The sequence below is a fragment of the Rhinatrema bivittatum genome, chromosome 6 (assembly GCF_901001135.1).
Source record: "Rhinatrema bivittatum chromosome 6, aRhiBiv1.1, whole genome shotgun sequence".
Lineage (NCBI taxonomy): Eukaryota > Metazoa > Chordata > Amphibia > Gymnophiona > Rhinatrematidae > Rhinatrema > Rhinatrema bivittatum.
This window is the reverse complement of record NC_042620.1, coordinates 63917690-63930147: the sequence shown is the minus strand read 5'-3', so window position 1 is coordinate 63930147 and position 12458 is coordinate 63917690. Positions and strand designations below refer to the sequence as shown.

Genomic DNA, 12458 nt, shown 5'->3' with positions numbered 1-12458 from the left:
TAGATACGGCATTTGCGCACACCCATTTTAAATTGTGCATAGAAGTGCACACATTCGGGCTATTTTATAACATGCGCGCATATACACATGTATGTTATAAAATGAATGCATCTCTGGACGTGAGCAAATGCATCTCTGGACGTGAGTAAATGCACGCTCATGTCTACGTTTTTACAGAAAAATCCCACATTCTGAGAAATAATTCTGTTTGGTTTTGTGATTACTAAAATCTTATATTAACAGTATCTCTCTGTGGGTTGACTTTAAGAACAGTTTGATATACTGACACCACTGATTTATAGTTTCTTAAGACATCCAAACTGGCTTTAGTTTTCTGAGAATGGCAGCCTTAGGGAAAATGCCCTTGTGATCTGTCCAAAATAATTCTTCAGAGAAGAATTTAAAAAAGTATGTTGGCTATGATTTTTAAAGTAGTTCATGTAATAGAAATTCAACTTAATGCTCATGCATTAATTAGTAGTTGCATAGTGCTGTGTGGCTTCCCATCCCAGTGGACTGAGAGCAGAGTTCTGCATAGTCACAACTCTATATGCTTTCAGTAGCAAGGAAGGAAATATTAGGTTAGCCTGGATTATTGAACCTTGAAGCATGGAGGGTTATTTCTTAGTGGTTACCTTCAGCCAAAGAGCTCCCAAGGATATCTGAGCTTTTTTTTTATGAACCTTCCCATGGTTTAGTTTGAGGTTCACACAGGTGATGGAATAATAAAGCCTTGTTGCATTCAATCTTAGAAGTGCATTTAACTGATTTCATTTTCTTAAAAAAAAAGTATAAATGAAGAGGTTAATTTTCATGTCATTTCTACAGGCAAAATGGACTAAAAATGTGTCCACCCTATATGTGGTTAAAAGTGTGCATGTAGGGAGAGGAGTTGCCAGAGGCGAGATTTGGGCAGGGATTGAAACTCTGTGAATGCTATTGAATTTTCAAACGTTGGCACTTCATTTTTGTCAGTAAAATACTCATTCAAAATAGTAACTGTAAATATGTATGGGCACTTTTCTTGAGTCAATTGTTAAAGTGAAATATATGCATAGTTTTACTTTGAAAATTAGAAGCAAATTTTAAAAGCCAGGTATGTGCCAAAATCGAGAGATGTGTTTCATGTAGCACATGCATACATCCACCCAATTAAAACCACGCACATGCGTGCACAAGTTCCAATGCATGAATATTTCACATCGTACAAAAAAGAGGTGGAATGTGGGCATGGTGTGGGCGGAGCGTGGGCATTCTGGGGCGTGGCCAAGAGATGTGTACGCAAGTAACTTTACTTCTGCTATGGAGGAGGTATACGTTTTAATAACACTGTTTCCAGGTACCTGTGAGGTATTTAAGGGGTCTAGGATAATTATGGGGAGTGCAGGCTAAAGAACCAGAGGGGTTTGGAGGACCTAGCTATATTCTGGGCGAACTGGTGGACAAACTGGTGAAACTGGTCAGGATATGGACATGCACCTGTTATAAAATTCCCTCACATGACTCAAACCCGACATGCTGCTGGGTGTGCACAGCTTATAATCAGGTCACATATGCACGCCTAGGCTATTTGCTAACATGAGCACGTACGTGCCAGCATGTTATAAAATTGCTGTGTCTCTGGGCGTCCACCTGCATGCCCATTTTAAAGTTTCCATCCCTGTGTGCAGTCCTTATGTAAAAAGTGCCCACAGACTTTACAGATATGCAACCAGGTTGAAAATTGCCCCCTTTGAAGGCAACACACAAACAGCATTTTAACCTCAACATTAGGCTATTTGAAAATTGCCCATTCTCAATTCCAGTAAAGTTAAAATGCACACAATTTTAGCTGCATTTTCTGGACTCATGACAAGGGTGTGTTTAGGTCAGGGGAGGAAACAAGTAGATGACATTTTCAAATCTATGCACATTATCTCTCAAGGGAAGATATGTAGTACATGTATAAAAAAGAGGTCTAAATCTGAATGCATACTTTTCCCTGGGCTAATAATCAAAGGAAAATTATATGCTTAGTTTTGCTTTGATTACTGGTGCAAATCCTGCATGCAGAAAGAATTGTGGGTTTGTACTAATGTAGGTAGTTTATTGTTCCCATTTTGAGAAAGTCATGACATTAAACATTTGATAAGCTTAATCAGGTTTTGCCTTAGATTTTCAGATAAAATTTATAAGCACCATCTTCTCAGTGTTCCTTTGATATGTATTGGAATACCAGCACAATGTATAGCACATGGATGCTTCAGAAATCATCCAATAGTTCTTTATTGCCCCTCTGATAATCTCCCTCATCAGGAAGATGATAGCTTTATTAACTTCTTTAACTTTAGGACAGGTCTATGGGGTGAACAAAGATAGCTGGATAACTTTTCTGGCTAACTCTGAATATTGGAGTTAGCTGGATATCTTAACCATCTAACTCAGCTCCTCCCTTATTACGCTCATTTTCCTCCCAATACTTAGCCAGATAAATACTTAGCCAGATAAGTATTTATCCAGCTAAGTGGTGGATGCTGACTGAGCCAAATACTTAAAATATGCCACTTAGCTGGATAAGTCAGAATTTATCCAGCTACGTGGCACTAAATATTGGCCTCATAAGAGGCACATGTTTTGCACAGTTATTGTTAAGTGTTTGAGATGATTTTCTTTATGACTTTTACCATAGATAAAAAGTATTTTTACAATGAAATTGTTTTATTATAATTATGGTTTGTTCTTTCGTGTCTGCAGCCAATATGTTTTTAATAATTTTGGAAATGAACAAAACAAAAATTAATAAATCAGTTTTCACAGAAAACTAGAAAAAGTATTGTTTCTTCCTTTTAATTCAGAATTTTCTAACAGTAACCCTAAGAGAAGGGGAATGGGAGATCTTGGACTCTCCTGGATGGGAGCCAGGAGAGAGTAGAAATGCTTGGCCCTATGGATCCAAGCTAAGGGGAGAAGTATGTGAGGCAGAACCCCTAGTGTTCCCCTATTTTCCTGTGCAGGACCAGGCTAGATGCCTGGTCCACCTTAAATGCCTTAAAGAGAGTATGCTCTATGGACAGGATCCTGCAGGGCAGGTGGGGATCAGAGGGCATCGCTAGAGACTGGTGAATGGGATCCAGGTAGGGGTAAACAGACCAGGCCAAATCTCTGAGAGGAAGGCAGCTCCTGTATACAACACTGTCCAAACACTGAGCTGAGATGAAGCGCCACACTGTAAGTAAAGAGTGTATACTGTCTGAGGAGAAGACAGTCTATGGTGTGATGGTATAATAAAGAGAAACTGTTTAAAGAAGGCTGGAACCAGACTAGTTTGTGTCCAGGCCTGTGGGAATCACCACTAATTCCCACATAGCCATAGACTTATAGAGATCCTCTTACCAACTTGTCTGCGTGGACATGTGTACCCGGATACGGGCTACCTGACCATTCAGTTGCACATTATGCATAAATATGCCATTAAAACTGGAATCGTTTTTTCAATGCAGCTATCAGCTCGATCATCCTTCAAACTTCAAAAAAGGCCTAGGAAAACACTGCACAGAACAAATTGGTGTCATATCCTGACTTGCACAGCTCATGTAGTTCGTACCACAGATGAATGAGCAACTCATGAGTTATTGGGCACCTGAGATCCCTCACTGGCCCTAACTTTCTCGCCCAACCCGTTAACATCTTTTTGACCCTGAAACTTCTTGTGGGATCACCTACAATCCAAGGCCTTTAAAATGAAAGCAAAACCTCACAACCAATTGACTGCCAACCCCTCATTAAACCAGTGTCCCTCACCCAAGCAACATATTTGCTGGTAAATTTATCTGGGTCTGGACCCAAGATCTATCCCAATCCTCTCAACAGTCTTTCAACTCTGCCAAAACCTCTGCAGTACATGGACCAAGTGATCAGGCCCTCATATTTCCCTGTGCTAAGTGTCCCACAGTGACTGGGTCAATCAGATTGAGAGAACAGTACCCCCAACCTGTCCAGACATACACAACCTCCCTCCCCCCCCATTCCCTTCCCTCATGATCCTGCCCAAGGATACCTCTGCGTCAATTTTTTGCAGAACAACCTCTGCAGGACGCACTACTGAAGAAGTCTTGCCAAAAGCGTTATTGCTGATTTCACCCTGGAAGGGAATTAAAAACCCATTCTGAAAATCCTCAGCTATTTTCAAAGCAGCGCTGCACCTGGGGTGAAGTAAGAGCCATGGGTCCATAGAGGTGTGTCAGAGATGGGGCTTTAAGGAAAGTGATAGAATCATTTTGGTTTACCAAAACTCTCCATTGCGCCCTTCCTAACACATCTGGTTGCTGGGTGCGATGCAAAACATATGGAACACACATGCCTAAACTTACAGTCCCCCAAATCTCCCCCTTTCTGGACTCATTCTGAAGGGCAAACTCCCCAAAGAGTCTCCTCTTTCTAATCTCCCCTCGCTTGAGTTGATTCTTCCCCCCAGCCTTCAGCAACCTGGGTCACACAAAGTCCCTGCTCCTGTTGCAGGAATTTTCATGACTGCTTCAAGTCAGGTGTAAACAAATGCAGCAGAAATGAGTGAGGAAAGTATTTGTTTAGGATGGGCTCCAGAGGCAGTATATGGCCCTATTTGGGTCTGCTGAGTTGACTACAGAAGGGAAGTATAAAGTAAAATAGTAATAATGGCAGAAAAAGACCAAATGGTTCATCTAGCCTGCCCAGCAAGTTTCTTATTGTAGTAACTGCCGCTCCATGCAGGTTACCCGCATGTTTCTGTTAAAGGTAGTAACTTCTGCTCCATGCAGATTACCCCCCATGTCTTATGTTAAGGGTAGCAATATTTGCAATCAAAGCAAAGCAATTGTCAACCCCATAACAAAATTACTGCTAGCAACATTTTAATAGGGTGAGCAGCCTTCTAAATAATTCAGACAATGCTGCTTGAAGGTGCTTTAATTTTGGACTTGGACATAGAAACAGTCCTGTGCTTTATTCCTAATGTCTGCATATCAATAATATTTCATTTTTATGTACAAGAGAAAATAAAAAATAAATATATGAAGTTTGAGGAGTACCAATTAAAATCAGGAAAAATTCAGCAATATTTATTTATTTATTTATTTAGCAGTTTTTTATACCGACCTTCATAGTAGATAACCATATCGGATCGGTTTACATTTTAACAAAGGGTAAAACTGAGGTAACAATTCTGGTAAATAATAGATAACAAAGGAAAAGGAATAAGTCAAAGTTACAATCAACAAGGTATGGAAAACTTGGAGGCTTAAAGACAATCTGGAAGGAAGATAGAGGCAGGTAGAATAAATATAATTTATATTTATATAGTTAATATATATTAACTGATAATGCCTAGAATATGTTTCCTTCAGGTATAGGCTCATATGAAACATTCTTTAATGGTGGTAATGATGAGCAACTAAAACAAATATCTGTGATAAAGAAGGATGTGGTAGATCAGATTGACAAACTAAAGAGTAAGAGATCTCCGGGACCTGATGCCATCCATCCCAAAGTTCTAAAGGAACTAAACCATGAAATAGTTAATCCATTACTAGTACTCATTTAACATCCATGAGTCCCGAAGACTAGAAGATGGCCAATTTTTAAAAAGATCTGGGGTGATCCAGGAAACTATAGACCTGTGAGTGTGACCTTGGTAGAGGCCATTCTTAAAACAAAATCACTTCACATATAAATAAACATAGCTTAAGGGAGGAGAGTCAACATGTTTTTAGCAAGGGGAAATCTTGTCTTACCAATCTTTTAGTATTTTTGAAAGAATAAATAAACATGTAGATAAAGATGAGCCAGTTGATATAGTGTAGTTGGATTTTCAAAAGGAATTTGATAAAGTCCTCCATGAGAGACTTCTCAGGAAAGTACAATTGATTTTATTTATTTATTTACAAAAACTTAATATTCCAAAATAATTATTCATGGCGGATTACAACATCAAAATTAAAGCAAATATAATTTAAAACATTCTAAACTTCAAAACATATCACACACGTCAGGATCAAAACAGTACAATATAAATGGCATAAAAATTAAGCAATCCAGCAAAAAACATTATTTAAAAGCTTCCTTGAACAAATAAGTGTCATGTGGGAGGAGGAAATGTTCTATTGTGGATTGTAAAAAGCTGGAAACAAAGGGTAAGTCTAAATGGACAGTTTTCCAAATGGAGAAAAGTCATTAGTGGTATACCACAGAGATCAGTTACAAGGTTATTTTTTAAGTATATTCTTATAACTGTATTCCACTTGCAAAGAAATACCCTCGGCTTGGTTAAATTTACCTCACCAGCATGGCCAAGACAAATTTCACAAATACTTTGATAATGACTAATGAGATCATTATCAAGGTATTTGCATATTTAATATCATTGGCCAAATTATAAGTAAACATGTTCATGTTATTTTTAACAGAGTCATGTTCAGAGTAAGAATGCCACATTTGCACATTTGAATTACTTAATGCACACATTAGGGGACTAGTTTTCAAACTGTATTTTACCTGTGGACTTTGCATCACATTTCAGTGAAAAAGTATGTGCATACTTTTCTGTTTAAAACTGACATGGATATAAAGTTACCCTGGAACTTTGCACCTGTTTTTATACAATTAGAATTCTTTGGGTTTTTTTTTTTTTTATGGACAATAATGTGCACAGATTTGAAAAAACAACTTACGCATGATATTTTCTGATCCCACCCAAAAGACACGCTTGGGCTAAAGGTAGTTCATGTTGTGGTACACCACATGCAGTTTTAGACAGATTTAGGGCGGACATTTTTCAGCTAGCCAATTTGTGCAGCTTAATCACCATTTACCCACTTAAAAGGCTTTGACAGGTTTCCTCTAAATCCATTTTAATAAATATGTTAGCATAATGCCACTTATTAAACAGGTCCCCTATTGTGATATGTACAAAATGGGGATTGTAGTTATTTATTTATAGAGATTTACCTTTTCAATTGTAGCTCAAGGTGAGTTACAGTCGGGCAGACTGTCCTTAGATTGCTTACTATTTAAAGGACATCATTACTAAGGATAAAATTTCAAAAGCATTGCTCGTGCTAATAAGCCCATATATGCGAGCATGTGGGCCACATGTGGTGATGTGTATTTTAAAAACCAGAAGCTACACCTGTGTCTATGCATGTGTGAGTAACAAACAAGGGATGGGAAGAGCTGGGTGTTAGGTATGGGTGTTCTGGGGCGGGGGTCAACTCTTACATGTGCAACTCTGTATTTTAAAATTGGAGACTACAGCGGGCAGCAGCAGCTTGTTAGCTGCGTAACTTTACTGCTGCTTCTGATGAGGAGCAAGTCTTCAGAGCTCGTATTTTTGGGCTTCCACGATAGGGTGAGGGGTACGGGTCAACTGAGGGGCATGCAGGATGAAGAACCAGAGCGGTCTGGATAACCTCGAGATTGGTGGACTAATTGGAAAAACTGAGAATGTATTAAAATCTGCCTACATACGCACAAGTCCTATGGAAGAAACACAAAGAAGGTTTGCTCAAATAACTTCTTAAAATTAGGAACATACTCACGTGTTGTAGGCATATTCTAAATCATATACGTGCAAATGCGAGCATGATTTAAAATTCAAGCATATCTCTGCTCACTCACTGATTCACACGTGTATGGGAGTATGCAAGCTCATTTTAAAATTAGCCTATAAGGTTTTTTTTCCATTCTGTATCTATGAGAAAAAATGCTTAGTAAAAGACCTCCTAAGTTTATACCTGAGGCAATGGATGGTGAAATAACTTGCCAAAGTTACAAGAAGTGTCTTTGGAATTTGAATGCTAGATTCCCTGGTATTTTGCCTGCTGTTCTAACTACTAGGCTATTTCTCCTCTCACAGCCAAATGAACTGGCTTGTTTTCAGCATTAAAATATTTTTTAGAAATATCTGTACCTACTGTAATATAGAACATAGATTTTCCTTAATTCATGACATATATACAGTAAGTTTCATTTATGTCCTTACTACATGCCGGTGGACAATTGCTAATTTGCACAATTTGCACTAATTTACACAAGTTTGTAATTGCAGTAAGGAAATCTCAGTAAGGCAGACTAGTCAAGTTGACATTAAAGTAAATTGATATGGAAATTGAATTCCAGTAACTTATAGCACTTAAACATGATTCATTCTAGACAGCATAGGTACATGTTTGTGAGGACATTATAAGGATGTTTTCATTATTATTACTCATGCTGTACTGGTTTTGTGGGTAAAATGAGCGATGCCTCAAACTCAAGTCTCGCACTTTTTATGAATATCTTTTGAAATGTATTCTGCTACTAAGCAGTGCTATATGGATGCACTGACAGCATAAATCTTAATCTGCATTTGTAGCATGTCAGCTGCTACTATACAACTATCCATTTAAAGGTGAATTTTAAAAGCCCACCGAAATTTAAAAGCTGCCTAGATGTGTGTATGTATCTCTCACATCACACACATCTCACTTCAGTTCAAAAAGGGGCATGGTCTGGGTGGGGCGTGGCGAAGAAATGTGCGTGCAAATACTTATGCAGCCCGACATGCACCCAGTTCCACAGTAGCAAAACTTTACTTCTGCAATGGAGGAAGTGTAACTTAAAAAAAAAAAAAAGAAATTAGCCATTTCTACCAAGTTTAAAGAGTCTGGGGTAAATGGGGGAGTGCAGGCTATCAAACCAGCAGGGTTTGGAGGATCTAGATCTTAATTGGGTGAACTGGTGTACAAACTGGTGAAATTGGCAATGATGTGGATGTGATTCCAATATAAAATACCCTGACTTATATGGTAGAATTGGGATTTATGTGCCTAGAAGTGTGCCCACTTAAAAATGGGCGCACGTGTGTGCTCGGCCAGGTTATTTTATAATATATATGCATATGTAGGTGCGAGTTATAAAATGGCTGTGTATCTGGGCGCGTGCTGATTCACACATGGCAAAGTGCACCCACACTCCAGTTTGATAGTTACCGTCTTGGGGGGGGGGGGGGTTATTTATCAAATTGCTTTATGGCGTTAAAGCATGCGTTAAGGCCTTAACACATGCAAAAATGCCATAATGCACGCAAAAAGCACCATATGATGTGATGCTAATTTGGAAAAAGGGGAGGAGTTTGGGGCATGATTTCTGGCCAAGTGGGTTGGCTTCGCACTTTGGGACTTGGCTACTAAGTCCCTGAAGGTCTCATCAATGTACCTCTCTGTCTACCTTAGCTCTTCCAGGTCTGCCACTCTGGCCTCCAGAAATTGAGCTCTTTGTACTGGGTGCACACATACAATCTCTTAGCGGTGGATAAAAAATCATAGATGTGACACATGATGCAAAAGACTGGAAAGTCCCCCTCTTGCTTCTGGACTGCTGCCTTCATCTAATTTTGTTGAGTTCCTAGTTAAGTTTAGGTTGCTAAGGGAGTAGTAATTAGAGTAATTTAAATTTATATGTGTATTCACAAATTAATCTGCTAGTGACCAACAAGGGGATGATTAAACTCTCAATAAGAGCTGGTGCAATAGTATGATTTAGAAAAGAGCCTGATAAATTTTTACAGATTTTTCCTAAAAATCAAGGGTTGAGCTAGGGGTGGGTGGGAGGAAAAGACATACACTAGAATTAACTTCCTCTGGCTTGCTTTTTATCTCAGAAACACACAAACCCTAAATTATATATCCCACCTTTAAACCTCTCTCCAAACTTAGGCGCAGATGTGTGCGCATTCATTTGCCTGTAGGCATACATGTATGCATGTTCATTGGCCCACACACAGGGACATAGCCATTTTATAACATATGTGCATATATGCATGCATGTTATAAAATAGCCTCACTGAGTGCATATGTGCACAAAATTATAAGTGGACGCGTGCTTGTATGCACAAATCTCACTTCTACTACACAAGTGGGGGAATATTAAAAGCCACTTGCGCTGCCATCATTAGCCGTTTTCCCAGTTTATTCACATTTCATCCAGTTAAGGGATAGGTCTTCCAAACCCCTTATTTTAATAGTCTCCCTTCTCCCCTGTTAGCCCCCATCTTTAAAATACCATTGATCTGTCTAAACTTTTTTTTATTTACAGTTTGCACATTCTTCATAGCAGAAGTAAAGTTATGTGTCAGGGGACCCCAGCGCGTGTCTGTGCACATAAGTATTTATGCATAAATGTCAAGGTGAAAACCAGGAATGCCCACACCCTGCCTAGAGCACTCATATGGCCCAATACTTTTTTGGAACTTTTCATTTGTGTGTGTTGCAGTAAGTATGTACGTATACGGGCAGATTTTAAAATCCGCTCAGTGCATGCCAGCCTGACTTGTGTGCATATCTCCTGGTTTTGGTGCATGTCAGGCTTTTAAAATTCACCTTTGATTTTGTAATCAAAACACAATATATAAAAAGTCACACAACTTACTTTTTTAGGTGTGCAAACAGGATTTTCATTGTATCACGGTTTGATTTTGGTAACTTCTTTACTAGACATCTTATGGCCTGAATGCGAGTGTCATAGTCTTGGGTTTCTGAGGAAGAAAGATAGTTGTACAAAATTAGATTTAATTTTCAGTGAGATGATTGACATGCCACAGATATAACAGTTTCTACCTAAACTGAATGAAAATTGTAATAGTTGGATGTAGGCATCAGGGAATGCACTCTCTGAAGAGGAAGTACTCTTGTGAACATTAGAAAATGGTTTCCAAGAAAGTAAAATAATCATGTTTTCTTAAACAGATCTTTCTAATTGATTTGGAAGTGCTGCAAGAGCAATCAAGCTCGTATTTTGATAGCCCCAAATCACAACAAAAACTTACCAGAGCTTCCTAATATGGTCCATTGTCAGCTAGGCAGGATAAATAGATCCATACCATTCTAAATAAACAATAACTCAGGTAACCCACCACAGACAAGGGATAGTCGTAGACTTGTCCATGTCCCCCCAATAAAGAGCAACTCTTGAACCAGGAATATATAATATTCCATCCAAGACCATCTGGGATAGGTTTCTAAATAAGTCCAAACCAATGTTGGAGTTATGACTCACGTACATCTTAAACCTATCAATGCAAATATGCGGACCACTTCCTTTTTAATTGAGCAACAGAATATTTTTCTTCACAGAAAGGAAACATGAATGAAACAAACAAGTGCAGGTGGTGGAGGCAAAAACATTAGAAAATTAAAGAAATCATTGGATAAGCACAGAGGATCCTTATTGTCAAAGAAACAAAAGTAAAGGGAAAACCAAAGATCCAAAAATGAACTGGGGTCTATGGTATTATAAAAAGTGGTTAATTGGGCAGGACAGGTTGACCTTATGTTTCTTAACTGCCATCGTATTTTAAGTTTCTTTATTTGAGGACTACAGTACTGGACTCTATTACATAGAGGTTTACTTACTGTTTTCCTTGTTCATTTTTTATTGTAAGATAAGTGTACAACAGATCAACAGCCTACAGCACATTAATTTCCAGTCCTTTGATAGATTTTGTCAGTGGCTTATTAACATTATAACAGCAAGGTAATTACTTACCAGTCTAGCTCCTCTCCATATTGTCCAAAGGACTGAAAAGAAGCTGAGGCTACTTAGTGTTATGAAATGTGACCTCACTATTTAACCATGCTGGTAAACTTCAACTGGGCTTCCAATATGGAATTTTAACACTTTCCCAAGCTTCATATACACCTTCATTTCTTCTGTTGGCTCTGTTCAATTTCTTTCTAACAAACTTCCTCATTCTGTCATAGTCCCCCTTCTTGAAATTCAGGAAAACTGCTGCAGTTTGTCCTGGATGTTTACTCCAATATCTGTATCAAATTTGATCATTTTGTTATCACTGTTGCCCAGTAGTTTGACCACTATAGTCTTTTTGCACAAAGTCCTTCATTCCACTGAGGATCAGATCTGTGGTAGCATCTTGTCTTATGGGTTCTCGGACCAGCTCCAAGCAGCAGTCAATTATGGTATCTAGAAATCTCAACCACCTACTGGGGCTGTAATATGGTTGACATTTGTATTAAAATATCTCAGACCCATGGATATGAATTTAAAAAGCAATCACAAGGCTCAAAAATTTAAAAAGCAATCACAAGGCTCAAAAATTAAAAAGCACAACAAATCATTAGGCTTAGAATTTGAAGATCTCAGATTGTGTATCATGAATTTTGGATCAGTGCTTTCAGTATGAGTAATTAAATGTTTCTTGCTCATATATTAATTAAAAAAGGAGATATTCATTCACTTGGTAAATAAGTGCTATCACTACTATTCTGGCAAAATTTCACTGATAATTCCATGCCTCCCTCCTTTCCCCCAGAGTTCTAAAGCCAGTCAGCTAGATATCAAAACAAGTTTAATAGAAAGCCACAAAAGCCCAGCAGTTTTCAACTGTAATCAGTCCAGCTAGAATGCAGCATGGTGGACATTTTCTTGAAAAAGAATTATGTGTTTCTAGC

The 12458-nt window shown here is 38.4% G+C and overlaps 1 protein-coding gene across 1 annotated transcript in view; it reads right to left on the bottom strand.

The window, feature by feature from the left end:
- Window positions 1–12458, bottom strand: part of ARHGAP15 (Rho GTPase activating protein 15) — a 1536288-nt gene that overhangs the window by 136305 nt on the left and 1387525 nt on the right. The window contains exon 14 of the mRNA XM_029605409.1: window positions 10420–10525. Within this exon, the coding sequence (XP_029461269.1) occupies window positions 10420–10525 (106 nt within the window). The remainder of the gene's footprint in view (window positions 1–10419; window positions 10526–12458) is intronic.